The sequence below is a fragment of the Heterocephalus glaber genome, unplaced genomic scaffold (assembly GCF_053883595.1).
Source record: "Heterocephalus glaber isolate CG9 unplaced genomic scaffold, H.glaber_assembly_v1.0 deba00001553, whole genome shotgun sequence".
Classification (NCBI taxonomy): domain Eukaryota; kingdom Metazoa; phylum Chordata; class Mammalia; order Rodentia; family Bathyergidae; genus Heterocephalus; species Heterocephalus glaber.
The window spans coordinates 13354571-13379810 of NW_028258344.1; the positions used below are offsets into that span (position 1 = coordinate 13354571).

Consider the following 25240-nt stretch of genomic DNA (forward strand, 5'->3'; position numbering starts at 1 on the left):
CTAACCTTTCACAGGAAGCAGTCTTAAAAATGATATGTAAACACACACATATAGGAATGCCACACACTGTATATAATATATTCACACAATCTTCTTACTCATTTTAACCAAATATTTGTATGTGTACACCTAATTCTCATTTTTTACCCATTAGTTATGACATGTGAACAAAAATTATAGTGAATGTTTACATTTTAAAAAATTACAGTATAAGACACATTGGTATGAATCTCCTTCAGAATATTCCCACTCACCTCAAACACACATATTCCCTTGTTCTTGCCACTCTCTGAAGCAGTTCTAGAAGTTCTCCCACATGAGTGTCTTTAGTTGGAGAGTGATCAAAGACAGCTTCCCAGAAGAAGGCGGCCCCTGGGTCACTGGCTGGGTGGCTGGGAAGGGTCATTACAGCAGAGGCAGAGCACAGCCGGCTGGGAGCCCGCATACAGGGGAGAGTGACACGCCATGATATTGCAGTGATCAAAATGGGGACCATCTATCTAGTATCTAGCACTGTGATCTAAGAATATTACTGCTAATTATTTCAGTTGGAATCATTCTTATTTTCATTTTATTTTTACAACTGAAGAATGAGAGTTGTGAGGAGTTTATGTGACTTGCCTCAGAGGCCTACACCTAATGAGTGGTAAAAAAACGATCCAGACCTTGTCTTGTCTCTTTCTACTGATTTGAAGGCTTGGCTTCCTAGAAGTGTTGAATTACATGTTTATATGTTTAAGCTTAACAGACACACTGAATGATTCTAATGCTTACTCTTATTTCCTCCTCCTGGCAGAAATAAATAAATTCATCTCCGTATGAAGTTTCTGCAATATAATTTATTAAATTTTAAGATGCTACTGATAGATTTGTTGACTCACAATAGATTTGTTAAAGTTATTTTACATATACAATTGAAATGGGTTAATTTTCTGCAATAATAGTAATGTATATTTAGATTTAATATAAATTTTTTTTAGATTGGCCCAGGACTACCGAAACTAAGATGTGGAAAATAGTAATACAATGTCATGAAAAGAAAACTCAATTAGGAGTCTAGGTATGGGCCTACATCAACCTCTGCCCCAGTTCAGACATTTAGTTTGACTAATAAAAAGGTTGATTTCTTTCCTTGTCTTCTAAAAAGACCATATGCTGTAGATTGAAACCCTAGTTCTACCTATGTCTTCTCAGTTTCAGTTTCTTTTTTTTTAAATGAAAAGTAAAGGCTTTATTCTTTCCAAATTCATGTATGTTTTCAAACATTTTATATTGATATCCAAATACATAGAGATGGCTGATTAAAGTCAGTATCTATGGATATGATTACAGATATAAAAATACGTCGATATTTTCTTCCATTGTTCAATCATACATCCATGATTTATTGACACACCCACTTAAGTATCAGTGTCAATGTAACTATTCTGTTCAGTTTCACCTTTGTTACTTTAAGCAAATTGCTTTAATGGAAAATTTGCTTTAATGGAAAGTGTACATTGTGCCGTTGTATTAAGTGTAAATATCTTCATAATCTTCCTCCCAAAGTTATTTCCTAGATTGTCTTTGTCCTTTTTTATATCCTGTGAGGTTGATTTGCATACACTGTGTCAACTTACTATTTGACTTTCAGTTTGCTTGAGCCAAAAGAAGAAACAGACTGGAAAGGGGAGGAGCATTGTTCTTCCTCTCTCTGAGTGTGCCTTGCACTGGTCATACAGTAAGTTAAAAGTCATTCATAAATGTATCCACCAGAATTTAGGTCAGGAAAAGACTGCTCATTCAAATTGTGTAATTGGAGAAAAATTGAATGAAGGAGAAATTTGAAAAGGTGTTCCAAAGTATAGGGAAAGTGGAGTGGGCCACTGAGGGACAACTTCTCATGTCTGTAGCCAAAGAGGGATGAGGAGGATTGTCACAGAGATAGATCGAGAAGCCTACCTTCAGTTTCAGTCTTTTTAGCTGAACATAGAATAACTTCCCAGAAATGTTAAAGGCTTGTGTGCAGCAGTCCGTGTTCCTCGTGTGAGGTATGTACTGGAGAAAGCCCATTTTCCTTCTCTTTATTCTTACAACACAGTCAAAAACAGGGCTATCTGATGACTTTCCTGCCACATTCTCCCCAAATGTACCAGGGTTATAATTAATGGAAAAAAATCAATTTAACGTTTTCTCATCAGTACAAACCTGCCTCATTTTAAAGGGACAAATTTGGAACTTTAGGAAGAAGTCAAATTGTTTAAGAGAGGAATTTCAGCAGAAGTTCAATATTAGAATAGAATGCAACTTGCTCTTCAGTAAAGAGTTCATTCTACAGTGTACTGCTTGAACTTGCCCTCAAGATTTCAAGTATTAGACCTTTACTGATTATTCCTGATCCTGCTCATATTTTATGACCACTCTAACATAGTGCCCCTGGATTTTGGGAGAAAAATATGTGTCCTGAGACTTTCATCAATAAGCCTTAATTTGTTCTCTAGAAAGGACTCCAATTTCCTATCTCTTAAATCTTCAGTTAGTTAAATATTGTGATCTCTCTTTTTTTAGGCCTTTGTCATTCTGATAAAAAATGAACAACTTTTTATTTCTCCATTTTAATCATCTCTTTCCAACACATCAAATCTAAATATAGTCTCTAACCTGATTAGCAAACTACCATGTAGCCACCAACAATCTAGTTTGCTGTACTTTCATTAACAATGTTTGCTAGAAATAACTTTTTTAGTACCTTCTACTATACTTCTGGTGTACACTAAAGTTGTTAACTAAAGCTACTACCCCTCTTTGTAAACTTGGTAGATAAATATTTTACAATTAATTCTATTGGGTTAGTTTCAAGTTCTTGATAAATTTGAAAATTTTTTGTTTGGCATATTTTCATCTCATTATCAGTAGCAAAGCACTTTCTCCTCTACAAAAGTGGCCAGCATTGCTCCCTTTCACCTCACTGGCTGGAGCACACTCTGCATGATTTATGCACAGCTAATCTTAAGTCTGGTGCTTGGCCAAATTAGTAATTAAAGATTCTCCCCTCAGTGTAAGGCAAAACTGTGTGGTAGGTGCCTTGATAAATTTTATTTGTGTTGCCTTTAGGCTTTAAAAGTCATTCTCCATAGGAAAGAGAACTCTTTCCCAGAAGGCTTGTGATCTTTCAAAATACCAAGGTTGCTCTTCATGACTTGGCTTCATTACATTAATATATTTAACCAATTGACAGTGATCATAAGATGAGGTATAACCTGCTACACTGATATGAGTTTCAGACAAGGCTAAATATTTTGGCTCTGAAATTCATTCTCAAAAAGTACCCAAAATTTCAAGTATTTATCTCAATTAACATTGACAGTGTATAAAATTAGGTTGCACATGATTTAAGAATTGCACTTTTCCTCTTGAAATTTCTGACTTATAGATTCCCAGGCTGAGCAAAAAATCTGTTTGGTTCCTCTGTTTGACTCAAGTTGTTCTCACAAAATGCAAACATACGCAAAAACATTGTAATAAACCTCAGTGTTTAGTCATGTTCAGTAAGACCTCAAAAGATATTTGCTTTGAACTTCATTCTAAAAATGGGCATACCTTTGTAAGAATGGAAGATATCTTCTTACTCTCTATGATGTGGTTTGGCCTTTTATAGGGTCCCAAACTAACTTTGTTGTACACAGCACACTAAATTCATGTTTTGGACTCAGAATTAATGGAAAAAATCCTTCCTATAGAACATCTTGAGACTGTAGTCCTCAAAGGGGCAATAGCTTTAGACCACAAAGGAAAAATTGTGCTGCATCAAAGGGGCCTGGCTGATCATCATTAGGCCCACACTCTGTGCCCCATCTTAGATTTAATGAAGAATTCAAATTGTAGTTCATTAGTTTGTTCAGTCTGGTATCACTTTGTGGTTTCTCCTTAACATATTTACTCTACTGATTGATCTATGAAGTCTATCCTATGTACCAATGAAACAAATTCCTGCTGGATAAATTCTCCTGGAGTCAAAGTGATTTATTTCTTTAGTTCATGCTACATTTTGGGGGACTAATATTACAATGAATGAATTATTAAATAAAAATTGAGTAGGCTTATGAGGTCGAGGCAATGGTGTACGTACACTACAGTTAGTGGAATGTGATCACAAAGATACCTTCTGAAAGTAGCTTTTTCTATATATAGTACTTTCTTACTCTGTTTTCTAAGTTATATCCAGCTTCCCTGCTTATGACACTGCAAAATGCCTTGCCTATTTTAAAGAGGACTTTTGATTTTGATCTCTTCTCAGACAGACTATTTTAGTGGTGGGTCAGAAGGTCTCCTTATGATGGCAATTTCAGTTGGGTCTTATTCCTTTTTTATTCTCACAGTCTACCTTGAGTATTTTTGTTTATTCATGATTTGGGGATATTATCTAACTCACAAAAATATAGTTAATTACTTAAATATCTTTCTCTACTTTGTATTTAATTTTCTTTTGATTTTACATAGACCTAAAATATGACTTTACTTCCATTTCTTCCTACTAGAATCTCCATGATTTTGTTATTTTGTACTATTCAAAACTGTTATGTCTTTTTCCATCTTCTAACCACAGCTTCTACTATATTTTATCTATTAAATCAGAAATTTGTGTTCGTAATAATCCTTAGTCCTTCAGTAACAATTGTGAAGTGACTCTGAGGTGCCAAATGCCATCAATGGTAAAAAGATAAATGTATTCATGATCAGGGATCCTTGGCATCTTTAGACTAAAGTGATGCTGTGCCTCTACCCATGGCATGAATAATCCATGAGGCTGAGGAGAGCATATCCACCTGGAACTTGACTGTGTGCTAGGTACCAGGATCCCGAATCCCTTATGTAAGCCTTCTTCTGGGACCTATTTAGACCTCTTTCCCGAGCTCATTGTTTCCAACAGCTCAACTCTAGCCCTAAGTAGTATGGAAGAACACAGAGACAAGCAGGCAGGGATAGCCACATGCACAGTCACAAAACCTCCAGGATTCTGAGGTGTTGGGCAGGGTGATGGGGACAAGGGGTCAGGTGTCAGCACTCCCTTGGTGCTCTCTTTTCTGCCAAGTGGTGTAGAACTTGAAGTACTACAATAATTCTACCTCTGAAGCTGGCCTTCCAAGTCTGGTGGACTCACTTAACAATTACTTACTTAATAACTCACTTTACTTAATAATTAATTGGCAGAGTGAGCTGTGTTTGACAACTGGTCCCATGCCTTGCCAATGTTAAAATAGGTTATGTAGAGCCTAAGATACTGTAGAGACTACTTCTAGACAATTTGGTCAGTGGGCAAACTTTCTAATAGTAGGGAGTCATGGAGTATATGATGGGGCGGGGTAGGGACAACACAAAAATGTGGGCTGAGGGAGGCTTCCTAGAAGAAGTGGCCTTAGATCTGAGACCTGCCAAGGTGTCTTACTAGATGACATCAGGAAGAGGGAATGGAATGTACAAAGGAATAGCTTGAAAAGGGAAGGAACAGAGAAAGAGGAGGCACTGACTACTGGGGACCTGGAGGTTCTGCAGTGTGACTTGAGTTCTGGGGCAGGTTCTTGAGCTGACAAAGGAGATGATGGGAAACAAGGTTTTGTTAAGGATGATTTTGTTCTTTTATCAACAGCTAATTTCACTTGATTTCCGTTATTTGCTTCTTCTTAGTTCTGATGCTCCGGGCTTTTAAAAGTACTCCTTTATTCATCACCAGTCAATCCTTCATTTACCTCTGAATTTACTTCTGAAAACTTATTTGTATGTGATGCTACTCAATAATTACCTCTCATCTAAAGTACAAGACTCAAGCCAGGTGTGGTCACATATGCCCATAATTCAAACTGGAAGGCTGGAAGGCTGGGGTAGGGTGGCAAAGTCAAGGCCAGCTTGAGCAATTTAGCGACTTAGTAAGACCCTGCCTTGAAACAAAAAATTTAAAAATATGCAGATGTATCTCATTATGAAGGCCCTGGGTTCAATCCTCAGTACAAAAAAACAAAAACAAAACTCTTCAAGTGAAGGTGATACAGAAAAAAGAATAAATTAAGAAATAGTATGTGACACGTGAGTTCCTCACAATCAAATCACCTTCCTTTTATCTTATTAAAGAATTAATCATACCTCTAATTTTCACAGATTTTGTAGTACTAGCTTCTGTTTCTCTTTCATTCACTATAAACTTCTTAAATATTAGTATTAATATTCCTTACACTGGTTGATAATGATGACAGCCAGAGTATTTTTCTTGTCTTCCATGTCTTATAGATCTTACTTCATTTTATTCTCACAGTAATCCTTGAGCCAAATGCTGTTATCACCATTTATAGATGAGGAAATCAAGACCCAGGGAAGTTGTGTGATTTGCCCAATGGCCATGAGCATAAATGGCAGAATTGGAGTTTGAACAGTCAACTTGCTTGACTCCAAAGCCTATTCTCTTATTTCTCCTGAACATCACCCCTTTTGTCACCTTCTGACAGTACATAGATTCCAGGCCCAGTCTTAGTCTGATTAGCTCATGTTAAACATATACTAAACCAAAGAAATAATGTGTGTAGAGATTTCCTCTTCAAAGTATATTAAAAACTGTGGATAAAACTTCAAAGTTGTTAACTGTATTACAGTAATTGGAGTAAGTTGAAGACTTCCTCTGTCTTCCCACTCCAAGTCACTTCTCTTATGGATTTGGAGGTGACTGCTTTTTCTTAGGCAACTGATTATTCTTCTACCCATTTCCCCCCAGCAAGCCACAACTCTTGTCCTGACACTGTGCCAAGCTTGTGATCGGCTAGATGTTGTTTATTTGTGCATTTTGTTTATTAAATTGGGACCTTAATTTTATAGATACCATTCTTTTCAGACTACTTTTGGAATCCCAAAATAAAAAGTTAGCCTTTTGCTAGTCAATGGGTTAAGAATTAAAAAAAAAAAAAACTTATGACTTTTAAATGCATTCCTATATTATATGACACACATTTGTTTATAAATCAATGAAAAAAAGTTTCATATTTGTTTGCAAATCAATGAAAAATTTTTTACAAAGTTTTCATTAATATGTATTAAATGTGAAACTTATTTTGTTGTTGTTGCATAAAAATACCCAGAGACATATGTTAAAGGAAATAAACAGAAAATTATTTGTTTCCATTCATGTGTTAAGAGAAAAAAACATTCCCTATAGATAACTGCCTAGTAGCATTACTTATCTGAAAAATCAGTCACTTTTTAATGTTAAGGAAACACAGACTGAGAATACAAGAGAGACAACCTCTTGGCATTTCATGTGCTTGGGTATCAACTTTCTTCCATGTTCCCATCTGAGTCACAGTTCAGGAAGTTGCTCATTTTACCCACTTAGTCACTTTGCAAAGACACAGATTAATTTAATTTTAAAAGAATACATTATATGTTTGGTTTAAATTATGAGACTCATATTCATGTTCACTGACCTTGGAGAATTTATCCAGGTACTTTACAGATTCCAAAATGGCATGTATTGATTTTTAAAAAGAGCTTAATGGAACATAATTTAAAAGTTTAATTATTTCAAAAGGTAAAAATCAAAATTGCCAACTGAATTTTATGAGGTCAGTTTCATAATTAGATTAGCATAAAATTAAATCAGAACATATAAGTGTTCTTAAACTCTTTGGCTAGATATATGACCAATAATGACCACTTTACATGGAATAAGAGATTTGGATCAAGAGGGATTAAATAAGCGGCCATGGAGACATAGCTACCAACAAATGGAGTATTATAACCTCTCTAACTTTTTAAGAGTTTCACCTGGACCTTACAATTATGCCTATAATATATAGTTTAATATTAGAAGTGGATATCTATTTATTTTAAAACACGTTCTTATTGCAAAATTAAACACAAAGAAAATCAAATCAAATCAAATCTATGGCTTACTTATTTAATAGAATGAGTACATTACCCAGGTCAAGGGATATAACAACGCAAATATTGTAACTGAGACGTTCCCTTAGTATGTAACGCTCCAGTCACAACCTCTGCCTCCCACCACAAATGAAAACTAGTCTGAATTTTATAATAATCAATTACATTTAAAAAGCAGTTTCATTTGCCTAACTCTGCATCCCTTGACACTGTACTTAACCTTGTCAACTTTTGAAAATTGGATATTCATTTAATAAGGGTCTTTTGATCTATAGGTTCTTGCTGCATTGATTGTTTTTTATTACAATTAATCCTTTTTTTTTTTTTTTTGAGACAGGGTCTCAATATGTAATTCAGTAGTTCAGGCCAGCCTTGAACTCACTATGTAAACCAAGCTGGCCTGAAACTCACTGCAATACTCCTGTCTCATCCTACCGAGTGCTAGGATCACAGGTGTGTGCCACCACTCCCGGCCTAAAAAAGTGTTTTTGAGTTGTAATTTTTTTCATATATTCTCATCCCTCCTGTTTGTTTAAGTGCTTTGCTTCAGGTTCTCCATACATTTGATTTTCTATATTTTTGACATTTATCATTTCCCCTAAAATCCATTTTTAGAAATGGCAGGAATCTGGCAAGTTCATAGAGCTGTACATAACTTGACAAAGCAGGAGGCAGGAAAATTAGTTTCTTTTTTATTTTTTCAACATTGCCTCTTGTTACTTACTAGTTCTCTTAAAGCATCATTATTTCTTCTTAGTCTTCATTTCCAAAATTTTTGAAAAACCTGTAATTCTTTCCTGAGTTCTGTCTCTTCTTATATAGAAACCATTTTTGAATACTTTTGTTTTCAGTAATGTGAAAATAAACATCCATAGTAGCAAATTTTCACAAAGAAAAAATATGTATTAATACATATTTTTCATATTTTAAAGGAAAGTTCTATTCCAGAGCTACTTATGAATTCCAAATCATCAGGAATTGTTTTCTACACTTTCAGTAACAATATTTATTCACTGATATTTGAAATTGACAACTCTTTTATCCTACTCCTTACCATCTTTATGACTTACAGAAACTCTCTTTATCCAGAGCCAGCTAAGACCTATAGTTTGTGTCCATTCCTTCATTAATACAATCACTTTTCAAGCATTTTTAAAAATCTGTATTGCCAGAACTTGTACCAGGGCTTGGGAAGCAAAAATTAATAAAAATTGTTTTTGTCTATGTGTGTATACTCTAACAACTTTCAGTTTGGTAGAAAAGACAGACGGTGGGACCAACATTAAAATAAAATGATATTGTAGTGCTTTGATAAAGACTTGCACAAATCAAGGTACCACAATAAGATTTGGGTGAGGGGGCCAGGCATGGCTTCCTGACTTGAAGTAGGCTGGAGGCGAAAGAAGCTACCAAAGAGAAGGCAGGATCTGGGATGGGAGCAGGAATCTGGCAAATTCATAGAGCTGTACATAATTTAGCAAGGCAGGAAGAAGGAAAATCATTTTATGGGTAAATCATGAAGACATATACACTTATAAAATAATAATAGTGTACTTTAAAGTTACTTAATCTGAAGTTTTCACCACTCTTTCAAGTCTATTATGTCATATGAAAACAACAGTGTGATTCTATTGTCTGAACATCAGCAATGAGGAAACTCAGCTTTAGAAGAAAAGTTATGACTCTTCAAGATCTCAAGACTGATAATTTGTTGTGTTGGCATATTGACATTTCAAAAAAAATGAATGAATACTATTTTTTCTTTATGATAATAGTGAAATAATACTAGTTTTGACATAATAAATTAATCAATCTATACCAGAAAAGGTACAGGGCTGGTACAATGAGTAGTTCAATGTTAAGTGGATCTATCTAATCTAATTCGCCAATAACATACACTTCAGTCTATAAGCCATCCCTCTTAATAATCATTAACACCACCTATCTATTTTTACATTCACATCTTCTCTTGTCCAGTGTCTACTGATTAAAATAACCACTTTCCCCGAACATGAGGCTTCTTATTACTGTTTTCTTTTCCACTTTTTAAAAAATTAAGACTGCAAAAAAGTGAAGAATAAAAAGATTTATGTTTTGGGCAGAAAAAAGAAGGAACGCTGCAATGTTTTAAACACTCCAAAATGTAACATACTTAGTATTGTCAATATTTCCATTATTGCCTCTGTTCTTTTTCATTCTTTTAAGTAAAGTCTTTAAGGTAAGGACATTACCACTAAAGTTACCATTTAGCTTAGCATGAAAAGCTTGGAAGAAAAGCTGCAAGTTGTTTTCATTTTAATTTAAAAGTTTGTTATGCATATAAGGATAGAGTATCTTTTGTTCCTTCTGAAAGGACACATTTGATCAAACCTGAAATTTCTGATTAGTGGTACAAACACTTTACCAGTGGATTTTAAAAGCAGAGTAAGTCATAAGACATCCTACAATGCCCCTGCTTTATGGTTTTCAGCAAAGCTAAAACAACTATCTTCTCTGTGACTCATGAGGTCACTTTCAGAGAAAGATAGTCTGCACTTTTATGGTGTTTGTCTATAAAGTCAGGGACAAATTTTCAAAAACATCTTTAAATTTGATATGAGAAGACATTGCAAAAAATGAAATATGAAACGATTTATGTGGGTTTGAAAACAAACATAATTTTTAATTTCTTGAATGCATTAATGATTTCAGAGACTTCTGAGCTTTCCAGAAATTTCTAAATTTCCACAATCATACACTCTATTTCTCCCAGCTGGGAATAGATATCAATATCATTGCATGTTCTCTTTGACTTCAATACCATAGTAGTTACCACCTGCACAATTTGTCCAGTTCTGAAGTTGAATTTCCGTCTCTTCGTTGTCTGTTATAAATTCAATCACCTTGTATAATAGTGCAGTTAGAAAAGCACAACATATAGCTACTATGTTAGCCGCTACTTATGGAAACTCACAGTATGAAATTAAGAAGTAACACAGAGTGGTGATCTTTCTGCATCTGAAAATATAGTACATATTTCAGTGCATAGTATGATTGGTGCTCTTCCTTATAATTCTTACAGTCTCAAATATTTGCTCTGTGGTGCCTGAAGCCTTGCACAAAATTTCCCCTTTTCTCTGGTATGAGTCTTTGTCCTTATTCAACTCTTCCATCAGGTTATTTTTCTACAACTAAGTTTGAAAATAATTTTCCTCAAATGCTACTCTCTGCACTTTTCTTCATCATATTTGTGCACGGTACACCAGTTTTCAACGCACGAGAACTGTCAGTATGTGCCTGTTAACTAAATGAAAGGCTACTGTGATGGTTGATGGTGTCAACTTGAGTAAGAGAAGCTCAACTAAATTGACTCAGCAATTCCATACTCTAGGGTGTGGAGGACCCACCCTAGGGCAGCTTGTCACCTGGGTGGTATAAAGGGGAAATGAAGAAGGACAAATCTACTTCTATGTTTTCGGAGGAGCCCCACTCTTTGCCTTCATCTTGGATGTCATCTCTTGGCTTCCAGTGCAGGCTCTCCAGCTTCTAACACAGATCTTTCAGCCTTCTGGTATAGACTCTTCAGCCTTCCATTGCAGACCCATTGTCCTCCTGATACGGACTTGTATGGGACACTGCAGTGAACTCCAGACCTTTGATGGGATCCATCTGTCTCCAGTAGGCAGACCTACCTTCTGCACTCTTCCACATCTGACTCTGTGGGTGGCCATTGTAATCCAATCTTGTAAATTCTTACAAGAATTTGTGTATCTTTTATTATATCTGTTTCTCTAGTGCCACTGACTGAGCTACCTAGCTATCTAACCTTTTCCTCTTATGTTTTCCCATGGCACCTTGGTCATACTTGTGTAAAGTAAGTTTTGGTCTGTATTCTTATTACTTGTAAATCTGTTTTCTCAAGGTAAGCTTTTTATGGTAGGGATTAGTTTTTGTTCAGCTTTTGTCTCAACACCCAGCACAGTACATGGCACCCAACAGGAGCTTGATACATGCTTGTAGAGGAAACAGTAGGTGAAGATTTATGGGTCCCTTGGTTTCAGAAATGCCTTGGCCAGCCATTTTGAGCTCCTATCCTGGTACAGGTGACAAATACCTCAAGTACTTCTTAAAAAGTACTCTGTGTTAGAACTGTTGTTTACTTTCATTTGGAAGAAGGTAGAAAGAAAGAGCATTTCAGCAAAGTTTGGAAGCAAATTAAGACCTGAGATCATAGATATATGTTTATCAATAAATGTGCAGTACAGGAAAATGCCAGTCTGTTTGTATTTTGTCTAAGGATCAGTAAGAGGTGAACAGAAAATACTTAATTGACTGAAACAAGAGAGGCATGAAACAGTGAAAAATGGCAATGTATTGAGGAGCTTGTGGATCTAATTCTACCTCTGTCTCTATGACATTCCATCTTACTGAGACTATTTCTTTAACTCTACAATAACCAAGAAAATGACAAGAAACTTCTCTGACAGCTAACACTCCATCTGATATGTTCAGCAGTAATCATGTTAACTTTCTTCTCCAACTTTCTCTGAGTTTACAATATATTTTCTAATTCACATTTAAAACATTTTTATCTTAACTATGATTATATTAGGAATTTATGATAAGTGAAAGCATATTTCAGGAAATACCTTTTAAAAATTTTTTAAGGTATAGTTTTCATGTCTTCTGTCCTTTTCCTCCTTCACACGCCCCCTTCTTCCTCTTTTGTATCTCCTTTACTCTATTTGTTTTTCAAGGGAAATTGCATTTGGATATTTTTGATTCATTTCCAGGTGATTACCAAAATATTATGTTGTGAGAATGACTTGATATTTAAATTGTCAATTCTTTAAAATTAAGTCAAGATGGACTGAAATTGATAGCTTTGGGCTTTGAAAGGGATTTCATTTCATTAGTGCCCCCAGTGGGAGGAGGAGGTAATCCCAGGCTTTCAGTGGTCCTATGTTGGAAATGGGAAACCTAAACCAGACATATTGGATTGAGCCTCGTGACTGAGGTTATCTCTTTTGACCCTAAGAATGAGATGCTGACATCTTATTCTTTGCTTTGTCCCATTAGCCTTGTGCTGCATTTCTAGCCCTCTCTTCAAAATGGTCATTTCCCTTGTATTTTCTTCCTAGGTTATGTTCCTTGTTCATTGTTGCTACCTGGTCAATGATTTATGGATGACAGTTGCAGCCATATTCTGGTTCCTGAAATAAATGATGTTATGTATGTTTCTCCTACCATTGTACATAATAATCAGAGTCTGATTTTCCTAAGAATAATGATACTTAAGAATGACAGAGGATTGTAATGGGAATACATGTGCCATAGTAAGTTATGGGTGTATTGAAGAAGGCTAGGCAATGGGAAGTTTTTAAAGGCAAAAGAGAAAAATTTATGTAATCTACTTAGATAAAAAGTTCACTGGTCTTGGGGACCAAGACAGGAGTAGACATCAGCTCATTGGTGAAAGCAACAGTTGCTGGTGCCAGTTCTATGAAGAGCATGTTGTCTGAATTCTTATTTTTTTTGGCACCAGGGATAGAACTCAGGTCCTTGTGCTTGTGCAGCAGGCAGTGAAACCACTGAGCTAAATCCCCAGCTCTGTCTGAATTTTTATAATTGTAAAGGTCAAAGAAAAACTTAATTACACAAATCTGCATACATACATGAGAGGTGTGCACATCTTAGGGTGTGTATAAAAAGATAAATCTCTTCTCAGCCTTTAGTCAGTCTTAAGAAAGTTAGGCAGAAGTCCTCCCTCTTCATAACTTCCTGACTCTAGTTTTGTCAATCTGATAGGTAAGAAGGATTTCGTCTTAGTATCAACAACTTTCATACTCTTTTCCACTGGTGTAAATATTCAAAAGACCTGGCACTGTGGAAAGAAGCAAGGCTGCCAAGAAACCTGTTCTATTAGTATTTGATCATCAAGAAAACTCTCAGTCACTACCAGATCTTAGTAGCAGACCACAAATGGCCAAACAAATTGGAAGAACTATTGCACTCAAGCTCTCAGGAAATGAATCTCCCTGTTCAGTGAGCAGCTAGGAGCTGCTTTCCACTGCCTTGCTGTTTGCCCTCTTATGTTCAGAGGCCTGCCAGGCAGGCTTCACATGCTGGCTGCCCAGAGAGCACATTTGTAACTCCAAGCTGTTTGCTACCTTGTCCTCTTACCCCTGGCAACCAAATCAAAATAGAAGGGATTATTAGCATGCAAAGGACCAGTTCTGTCACATGCAAAAGCCACACTGGAAGAGACGCAGAATTCCTGGCTAGTTGTTCAAATGAGGGGAGATAGTGTATCTGAAGCAAGTTTCCGGTCCTCTCTGTGCAGTTTGAGTTAAATTCCTCATGGCTTAAGGGACTTATTTAGATTTGATTTTTTTTTCCAAATAGTTTATGCTTTAAGAAAATAGAAGTGCCTTATCTCTTTCACTATTTTTTCCCATTTTATCCATATTTCATCCAAGTTTGGAAGCATTTGGAAGCATTTCAACTGCAGCATATTGATTTTTTGCTAGTAGAAAACATGATTTGGAAAGAAATATTACCATCTCTGTGGTTTGACCTGTGCTTTCCAAGGTTTTAGGAATATTGACATTTTACCTGTAGCTTAATTTTTGTTTTGACATGATGCCTTCTCTCCCTCCAAGTCTGTTAGAGGATATATCAAAAGTTTTTTTCAGTTAAAGTAAATTTAATATTTTATTATATATTTTTTTCATTTCAGTGAGGTAAAAAGATTGTCAGACTGTAATTCAGTACCACTGATGTTTTACCTAGCTCCTTGACTTTAATCACTTTACTCTATCCCTCCTGGCTTCAGTGTCTCTACATATCAAATTGGCCTGAGGATGTCATACCCTCGAATTGTAGTGGAAAAACAGTGAGATAATATATGTGAGTGTTCTTGAAAAGTTAAAGATTCTGTGGAAACAAATGTAAGCTTTATTCACTTTTATTTAGTTACATTTTAAACACATATGGTATCCTAGAATTTATCATTTCATGATATATGGCAATTTATTCCAAATGTCTCTGGCTGTGGAGTACAAAAATAAAACTTGTCCAAACTGACAATTTGTTTGAAAATTTGAGATGCATGTTTAATTCTGTGTTTAAATTACAATGATTCCAATCTCAGTGGTTATGAGTGCTCAATGAAGTGCTTGTAAAAGGCACAAATAATAGAGAATTTAATAATTAAATGCTAGTAAAGTGAGAAAGACTGAATGTAAAGACTGGATTTAAAAGTTAAGGATGTGTTCTCTTTCCATACAATATTTATTAAGTCAGGTGATAGATCCTCACATAAATGTATAGAATACAGATCTAGTGACTGCTTTTCTTCTCCTAATTTTAAGCACTTACGAAGAGAATTTTTAAATTTAAAATTCTGCTCTGAGATTTAGTTACTATTCTAGCTGGTTATTTGTTTTCATGAACTAAAATCCACTGAAAAGATGTCTTACTGCCTTGAAAAAAAATCTCCTTCAGAATATTCAGTTGTCAAATTGATAACATCACAAGTCAGCCGAGAAGGCTGGGGAAGGGTGAGGGTTGGGCACAGCTCTTCGACCTCATTACCTTCCATGATCATCCTTTCTGTCCCCTTCTCTTAACTTTCTCAACATCTCTTACTCTTTCCTTCTAGGGAGAAGTCTCCAGTGGAGGATCATCACTGAAAAACTATACTGAAGAAGTGAGTTTCAAGGTGGCCTTGTAAACATAGCCTGAAATCAGTGGATCATGTAAGACGGAACACTCAATTTGGGCTTTCTTCACTTACCTGTAGGGTTCCTAATCCATATATGTTCACTGGTCATGTCCAGAATAATAATATATCACCAAAGTAACATTTGTTTCTCATTGGTAGAGAAATGAGAGATGACTATATCAATTTAGTCATCCTGATCAACAAGGTAAAACTTCATGAACTTGGTACTAACATATCTTTTCATTCACAAAGCATTTGTTGATAGCCTAATAAAAAAAGAACTACATGTTTTATATTGACATGAACAAAAGAAAAAAAACAATCATTGTTCTTATTTAAAGGACAAGCTAATACCTGGTGGGCATTCATGCATGCGATAAATGCCCATCAAATTGTTATTTGGCAAGCTGTTACGCAGAATGCTGTTGTAGTAATTTAAATATATAGTATAATTTTCTTGCAAAACCCTTTAGATTCTTAAGCTTATTGTTGAAGATATTAAAGGGTCTTTTATGTCATTTGACTGTGGAATAATGGCAAAATATAAGAGAATTCTCAGGAAAACCAGTGGACAGAGGCCGTAGGACTTGCTCTGAAGCCAAACTACAGTGGTCACTAAATGAGCCATGTGAATCTGCTGCAGGTGAAGGGGACAGGAAACAGCTTGGTGATAATATCATAACAGTACCAAATATTTGGTTTGAATGTTACTTCTCAGTGGGATAGTATCTGTTTCTCTAATTATTCCAGACAAAAGTCATCCTGTGCCTCCTGAATATGCTACATATATTTATTCAGAATAGTGTACCAATACTTTAACTTGCCTCCAAGTATCACTTAGACAGGAAAATTAGAGTGCATAGCAGTTTTTTCAGGTTTACATACTTATTTAGTAGTGGCTGAACCTTTGCCAAAACACATGGAGAAGAAGTAACAAAAGCATAGAAAAGAACTAGATAGATGTTTAAGTTCAGGTTGGAAAAGTCAAAATACTTGTATATGGAGAAAAACACCTGTGAAATGGAAACACAAACACTGAATTTCAATTCTGTGAATTTGGTGCAGAGATTAAGGAGACCTCATAAAAACAATTTATGTTGCCCAAAAGCAGGAAGACACTATTTTCAAGGTAGGCACCAGCAGAAGCTCCCTTTGGGATTTGATGGTTGCCTAAGTGTTTGGTTTAGCAATCTCTACTTTTTGGTAGAGCTGAAGCTGGTGAGCCTCCGAGAATGTGTTTTGATGTCTTTTGTGATGTGACCTGTCTAGTTCCAACTGAGGAGGATACTGAGGTACTGACACTACAGAAACATTAGTATGAATCTTATTCTAATTCTGAAGTTCCTATCTTTGTAGTTCCCTGCTTTCTCTGTAATTACTAATGTTTAATGGATGTGTTCATATTGTATATAACTGTAAATGCTGAATGTGGCAAGAAGTTGAGAATTTGTGCCTTCTCATTGGAAATGTTTGAAGGCCTTGCTCCTCAAAGTATAGTCCTCTGGCCACAGTGTCAGTATTTGTAAGAAATATAAAAACTCAGGACTTTCTGAGTCCACAGGAATCAAAATCTTTATCCTAGCATGAGCTCCATGTGATTCATAAACACAACTGAGTGCTGAAAAGTACTTCTTTAAAGTGTTCTTTCCAATATTATTTCTAGACACTAACTGCACACATCCAGGAAAACACCAAATTTTGTCAACTACTGGTGAAGAACACAGCTTTGTCAATAAATTGACAAGTTCTCTTTACTCATCTAACTCCCAATAATATTATATTTTGTTTATTGGAGGAATAAATTCCTCTAGCTTGTCATATTCATTACAGATTTTCAGTTTGAGTTTTGCAAGTATTTGTGAACTGCCCAATGTAAACCTTGCTTTCCTTTGTGATTTAATATTACATCGTATTTTCATTTATTATTGATTGGTACTTATATATTAACTTTCTTAAACCAATAAATAATCATCATTTATAGTAAAACTGTATGACTTTGATTAGTGAATTATTACCATTAATAATTTTTTAGCAGACTTTTATCCATTTGATGCTTAGAAAGTATACATTCAAACTCTTCTTCATTGAGAACAAACATATTTAGAATATGAATCAAAATTACACTATTTTTTTCTCACTTATTATTTTATTTCACTTTTGCCCTTTTTTTCATGTTTGGGTCAGTAAACAATAAAGAACAATATTTGTAAATGTCAGAAGCATTGAAGTTAAAACTACTAGCAAACATTTCCTTTTATTTAGTATACACTAAAACTGAAATAAACAATAGTGTTTACATTTTTTATATATTTAACATTTCTTACTAAAGTTTAAACAACTCTGTAGTTAACCATCTCTGAGGTTTTTTTCATGTAGTCTTATAATAAGACAGAATCATAGCCACATGACATTAGACAATTTTGTTTAGAAGTAAATTAAAACTGGAGAAACAATATAGTCTCCCTTAAAAGTAAGGTTAAAATGTAAGTTTTATTCTATATTTTCTAATGTTTTGTTTTTTAAGACTAGTATTTATATATTTGATTAAATAAAAAAGAGATATCTTAAATAGTTTGCTTTCTCTAATCCTCAAAATAGCTCTAAGTAAAATTTTAAAAGTTCTATCCTCTTTATGTATAAGCCACTTGATAACTCAAGATAAAAATAATTTTGTATCATAGAAGTTTTAGCTTTTAGAATAGCATTATTAATGTTCCTTGATAAAATATATAGAACAGAAAACAACTTATAAAATTCAAGTACTTCCAAATCTTGATTGTCATACCTTTTGTAGAGAAGCTAATCTGTTTAAAATGTCACATTGGTCCATATGAAAAATTGGGAATCAATATATCTCACTGGTTTAAAATCCCCTAATCATTAACAAGATATAATGTAATATAAATATACATGCATCAGATAAGTATTATCAATTTAAATGGTTGAGAAACTATAAAGAAGTAAAGATTGAAGTCAATGATTTTTTAAGCTTTTTAGAAAGCAGTATAAAGAAGTCCCTCACAGCTTCAAAAAGTTAGTTGGTGAAGGACAGAACACACACATGGGAGTGTGAACTCAAGGTGCTAAGTGACAGCTTCACAATCTCTAAGGATGTCAGACGGGAACAGCAACACAGAGAGCAAGGGAGCCCTTTTCATATCTGTTGAGGTAGATCTTGCCAGCTATACCATCTGAACCGGAAAGGGGATCAGTTTTATGCAAAAGAGTACCTCGGAATCATTTCTTATGCCAGTTCTGGCCTGCCTGTCTTATTCCTCTTGTGTTGTATTCTGTGATCCTAATGCAATGAAATTCCAGTTGTATTCCTGATGGAGAGTACATGATATTGTCATCTGGAGTAGATAGAAAGATAAATTACTTTTTATTCTTGATAGAGATTTACTTTTTAAACAATTAAAATAACTTTTATTTACTGTTGAAATTTTATTCTACATAGGAAACAAGATTTTTTTCTTCAGGAAAAGCCTATATGGTCATTGAAATTCATTAGGAATAGACAATAATCATTAAGAATAGTTATAAAATAATTTTAAAAAGTTAGAATTGTAGCTTTCATATAGAAATGCAGTGAATATGTCAAAAATTTATAAAGCTGAGAAATTAATAAGGGAACAAATAAGACGTTATAAATTGTTCAAAGGAGAATTCAAATACACACAGATGAGGGATGCTGAAATTATTTTATAAATACATGCAAAAGTTGGCAAAATGGAATAATCATATGATGATAATCACATTCCAATGTATGGAATTTGTATTTATACAGACAAGAGTCATTTGCATTTTTATAATTTTCTACAAATTAAATACATGTAAAATACCTAGCATCAGTGAAAGATCTGGAGCTACTGTAGAATCTGGTAACTGGAAGAGTATGCTAGGCAATGACTTGTTTTTCATTGACTACTCCCAATAATCTTCTGTAATTTTTAAAGTCTTCTGCAGCTTTGCACCATAGTTCCTTGGAAAGAAAAGCTATCAAATAGAATGAGTTACATTACAAAATAAGATGGAGTTTAGTCCCTATGAATAGTGTAGTGTGCTATAGCAAATTTGTCATGTAAATTTATGTAAGAAGTTTGAATTTATTTGGAATGTTTCTTTACAATCTACCATGGTTTTTTTTTTTTAATTACCTTATTACTTCCTCTCTTTTCCTTTTCCCAGATCCTATTCATTCGAACTTACATTTCCCAAACTTAGCCAACCCTTTTTTCTTATGTCTTAATTCCTTTAACAATTCCCAAAAGAAGTGGGCTACAGAACTCTATTTCATCATAATTGTAGAGAATATTTCATTAATAATGAAAAAAGGAAGTTACTTACAAACTTGTTGATTTAACTATGTAAATTATATATGGGAATATCATTTAATAGAAGTACATGTAATTAACTCTGTAAATAGTAGCTGGGCACTGTAGGATATACAAAAAAAATTCAGTGGAAAAAAAAATAAAAGGGGGATGGAGAAAGGCAAAAGAAGGGAATTGAACTGTGTTATGTACATATACCAATTCCCTACAGTGAATGTAATAATTATCTACTGCAAACATGTACTGATAAAAGCAAAAAATAAATCAAATTTCCATATAAAAATACAGTAAATATTTCCTTGCCATTAATTCCTCTCAAGTACTCCCCCTTACTTCAAACACACTTATCCCATCATTCCTGGAAATGTGCCTTTTACTCTAATGAGGTTTTAATTTAAATATTCATCATATTTTTGATCACCCCTTGGAAATATATTTTAAACTTCTTAAAGTAGAAATTGTGTTGTGCTTTGTGTTACCATATTTTTCACATACACCATGTTTCAGACATCCTTATTTATAAAGATTCTGTTATTACAGAAGTAGAATGAAAGTGAGTAAAACTTGGAAAGATGGAAACTAATATTTGGTGCATTATTTACATACCGATACCAAAGGGGTAATGTACTTAGTTAATTCAGAATTGAAGTGGTCAATGGTCAAATTTTGAACAAAGGAACTTTTTTTCTTCTCTAAATGTACTGAACTTTCATGCCTACATATGACATGAATCACTGATTGATTGCATTCAAGGAATCCATAAATAAGCTATCCATATGGAATAACAATATTGTGAAGTTTATAAAGCACTTATTCTGTTAGCAGAGAGAATGCTATGTTGACTCAAGACTGGCAACTGTTTTCCATATGATCCGTGTCACTATTTCCCACCACTCCTAGTCCCTGGACATTTGCTGTACTCAGAGTGAAAGTGTTTTAGAAAAAGAATGAATGGCATTTCTTTTAAAAGCATCCCAGAGAACTTACTCTTGGGGATATGAATTTGTAGTACACTCAGAAATTGTTTATATTCCTGAAGAAAATTATTCAATAAATTTAGCAAAGATGAACACATGAGCTCTTGTTTTTAAAAATGTTAAAGATTTTAGCTTCTTGATCCAATCAGAAATAATTATGCTGATGGGTCCAGCTTTGGATATTCACAGTGCTGTCTGTTGACACTGATAAAGTAAACAGGTGTATTATATTACTAACTCTATTTTATGGAAAACCAAATAAAACTTAAATCTTCAATTAGTAATAATATTTATTCTGTCTTTATGATTTTAATAATTTAACGTTTCAAAGTTCTTCCCACACTACATATTTTACTGAGCTAATGTTTCATTTATTCTTTATGTAATTTGCAGCAAACAAAGAATACATAGTTAACACTGCTTATCTGTTCAGGAGTAAAGCCATATAAACCAGGAATCAATTAGCAGTATTGCCATATTGCTAGTGCAGTAGTTCTGCACTGTTGTGGGAAAAAATAACAAAATTCACTTAGTAGTTATATCCTTTGTTATGCAGATGGATTTAGTATTTGGGACAAAAAATTTAATAACCAAAAAAATTTTTTTTAGTTAACAACATTTTTTCATCATAACTTTAAGCTTTTCTGTTTTTCAACTGAGTAGCTTCAGCCTTTTGTTTTTTAACTTAGAAAACTCAACCATTAAAAAAAATTGTTCTTTAAACATCAGAGATTGCATATTCTATGTTTGAATAAAATGTAGAAATGTGATTTTTCCCTCTCTATTAATATGAAAACTTTTGAAATTTTCTTTTTGCCATATGATACATGGTTGCAAAATTTTAAATCTAGGTATCTTCACACTTGTACTGCTTCTTTGGTATAGAACTATGATGCCAAATCTAATAACTGATAAATTTTTAAAAATTCAGTTAAATTCTAAAAGTTAACATGGATTTATATGTAAGTAGTATATTGCAAGATTGAATATCTTTAAGTTTTGCTTTCTTTTCAGTACACATTATACACAAGGACCACTTTAGAAGTACTAGACATCATCTAATGTAATACCTTCACCCTCTCCAGTCCATTCTAAGAGGAAAAGTAACAAGCCCTTAGACTATCCAGGTCAAAGACTGGTCCTCCTGATCCCTGGAGCAAGGACATTTCCCTTGGATCCAGCTCTCATTTGATAGGAATTTAAGTTTCAATCCAAATAACAGACTATTTTCAGGAGTTGTTCTTGCTAAAAATGTTGTGTTCTTATATTTTAAATGAAGATCACTTTCAAAATTTTGTCTTTCTTTCAATTTTTAAAATAAACATTTTTATTACAACAGTTTTGGATTTGCTGAATTATTACAAAGATAATTCAAAGTTACTATCTCCTATATAATTTCAAGTATTATTAATACCTTATATTAGTATCTGTATTTCCCACAATTAATAAGACCATTATTGATAAATTATTAGTAATAAAATCCAGTCTTTGTCAAGCTTTCCATAAGTTTTTCCTAATGTCCATTTCCTGTTCCAGGATATAACTACACATCTCCTCAGGCTCTTTCAGTTGCAGCCTTTCTCAGGCTATCCTTGTGTTTTATGACCATCAAAGTTTTGAGGAGTACTGGTTAGATATTTTGTAGATTGTTCTTTGCTTAATATTTTTTTCATAATTGGATTGGTATAATGTATTAAAAAGAAGAATTTAGGATAAGTTCATTTTTATCATATACAATCAAAGGTACACATTATCTATACAATTTATTGCTATTAATTTTGGCCTTGATTATGTGGCTTGAGGACATATTTGTCAAGTTTTTCTACTATAAAGTTGCCATTCTTGTCTCCCTTTTCATACTATTTTTTAAAAGAAAATCATAAATTACAATTAAGGGAACAATCCAAGAGGAAGAGAGGATAATCCTAAATATATATGCACCAAGTATGAATGCCCCCGATGATACAAAACAAATACTAACGGAAATGAAAAACCAAATAAGCACTAGTAAAATTGTAGTGGGGGATCTCAATACCCCACTATCACAAATAGAAAGGTCATCTAGACAAAAAATTAACACTGAAATTCTAGAATTGAACCAAGCTATTGAACAAATGGACTTAACAGATGTTTATAGAGTGTTCCACTCCACAAAATCAGAATACACATTCTTTTAAGCTGCACATGGGTCATTCTCCAAAATAGACCACAGGCTAGCTCTTAGAACATGTCTAAGTAATTGTAAAAGAATTGAAGTTACCCCCTGTATATTATCAGACCAAAGTGCAATAAAATTGGAGATCAATAACATAAGAAACTGCAAAACTCCTACAAACATATGGAAACTGAATAACACTCTCCTGAACAACCAATGAGTCACAGAGGAAACTAAAGAAGAACTTAGACAGTTTCTACAAGTAAATGATAATGCCAGTACAACATACAGGAATCTATGGGACACATGGAAAGCAGTTCTACGTGGGAAATTCATAGCAGTGAATACTCGTATTAGGAAAACAGAGAACTCAGATAAATAGCCTAATGCAGAAACTCAAGCTCCTAGAAAAAGAAGAGCATAACAAACACAAAGCTCACACAAGAGAGGAAATTATAATGATCAGAGAAGAAATCAACACAATGGAGACTAAGACAACAATACAAAAAATTAATGAATCAAAGAGTTGGTTTTTTGAAAGAATAAATAAAATCGATAAACCTTTTGCCAACCTTATCAAAAAAAGGAAAGAAAAGGCTCAAATCCATGCAATTAAGAATGAAAAAGGGGAAGTCACAACAGACCCAGCAGAAATCTAGAGGATCATCAATACCTGCTTTGAGAACCTATACTCTAAGAAAATGGAAAACACAGAAGAAATGGACAGATTCCTAGATACATATGAATTGCCAAAGTTAAATGAAGAAGATATAGAAATTCTAAACACCCCAATTACAACGAGTGAAATTCAAAATGCAATAAAAAATTTACCAACAAAGAAAAGCCCAGGTCCTGATGGCTTCACTGGTAAATTCTGCAAGACATTTAAAAAAGAACTATCCCCTTTACTCTTTAAAGTCATCAAGGAAATTGAAAGGGAAGCAAGGCTTCCAAATTCACTCCTGGAAGAAAGTATTACTTTGATTCCAAAACCAGGGAAAGACTCAACCCAAAAAGAGAACTAAAGACCAATCTCCCTAATGAACATAGATGCAAAAATCCTCAACAAGATACTGGCAAACAGAATACAGAGGGTCATCAAGAAGATCATACATCCTGACCAAGTTGGATTTATCCCAGGGATGCAAGGATGGTTCGACATACGTAAATCAATAAATGTAATACACTATATTAACAGAGTCAAGGACAAAAACCATATGATCACCTCAATAGATGCAGAAAAGGCATTTGACAAAATCCAACACCGATTCATGATAAAAACCCTACAGAAAATTGGAATAGAAGGTCTTTATCTCAACCTGATTAAGGCTATCTATGAAAAACCAACAGCCAACATCATACTAAATGGTCAAAAACTGAAAACTTTTATGTCAAAATCAGGAACAAGACAAGGATGCCAACTATCACCACTCCTGTTCAATATAGTTCTGGAAACGTTAGGCACAGCAATTAGAAAAGGGAAAGAAATAAAAGGAATAAAGATGGGAAAGGAAGAAGTTAAACTGTCATTATTTGTTGATGATATGATACTTTACATAGAAGACCCAAAAAACTCTACCAAAAGACTTCGAGACTTAATTGACATATTCAGTAGAGTAGCTGGATATAAGGTCAACACTCAAAAAACAATAGCCTTCTTGTACACAAATAGCAGACTCACAGAGAGAGAAATTAGGGAAACAATTCCTTTTACAATAACATCCAAAAAAATGAAATATCTAGGAATCAATCTAACAAAGGAAGCAAAAGACCTCTACACTGAAAACTACAGCACTCTGAAAAAGGAGATCAAGGAGGATAAAAGAAAATGGAAAGACATCCCTTTGTTCCTGGACAGGAAGAACCAATGTAGTGAAAATGGTCATACTTCCAAAACTACTATATAGATTTAATGCAATGCTGATTGAAATTCCAACAATATACTTCACAGAACTAGAGAAAATAATCCAAAAATTCATTTGGAACCAGAAAAGACCTAGAATAGCAACAGCAATTCTAGGCAACAGAGACATGGCTGGGGATATCACAATCCCCAACTTGAAACTGTATTACAAAGCTACTGTGATAAAAATAGCATGGTACTGGAATGGGAAGTTATTTTCTATCTCTTTAAAAACAGACTCTCTGCATAAATTATTGAAAACTT

General features: G+C 34.1%; 1 protein-coding gene across 6 annotated transcripts in view; it reads left to right on the forward strand.

Moving 5' to 3' along the window:
• The window catches only part of CUNH8orf34 (chromosome unknown C8orf34 homolog), a 423558-nt gene that overhangs the window by 353593 nt on the left and 44725 nt on the right, over positions 1 to 25240 (forward strand). For all 6 annotated transcript variants that reach the window (XR_002393934.2, XM_087190433.1, XM_087190432.1 and 3 more), the window contains one exon: positions 15545 to 15592. Coding sequence is in view for 5 of the 6 variants with exons in the window: in XM_087190433.1 (XP_087046559.1) it covers positions 15545 to 15592 (48 nt within the window). In the remaining variant the exon portion in view is untranslated. The remainder of the gene's footprint in view (positions 1 to 15544; positions 15593 to 25240) is intronic.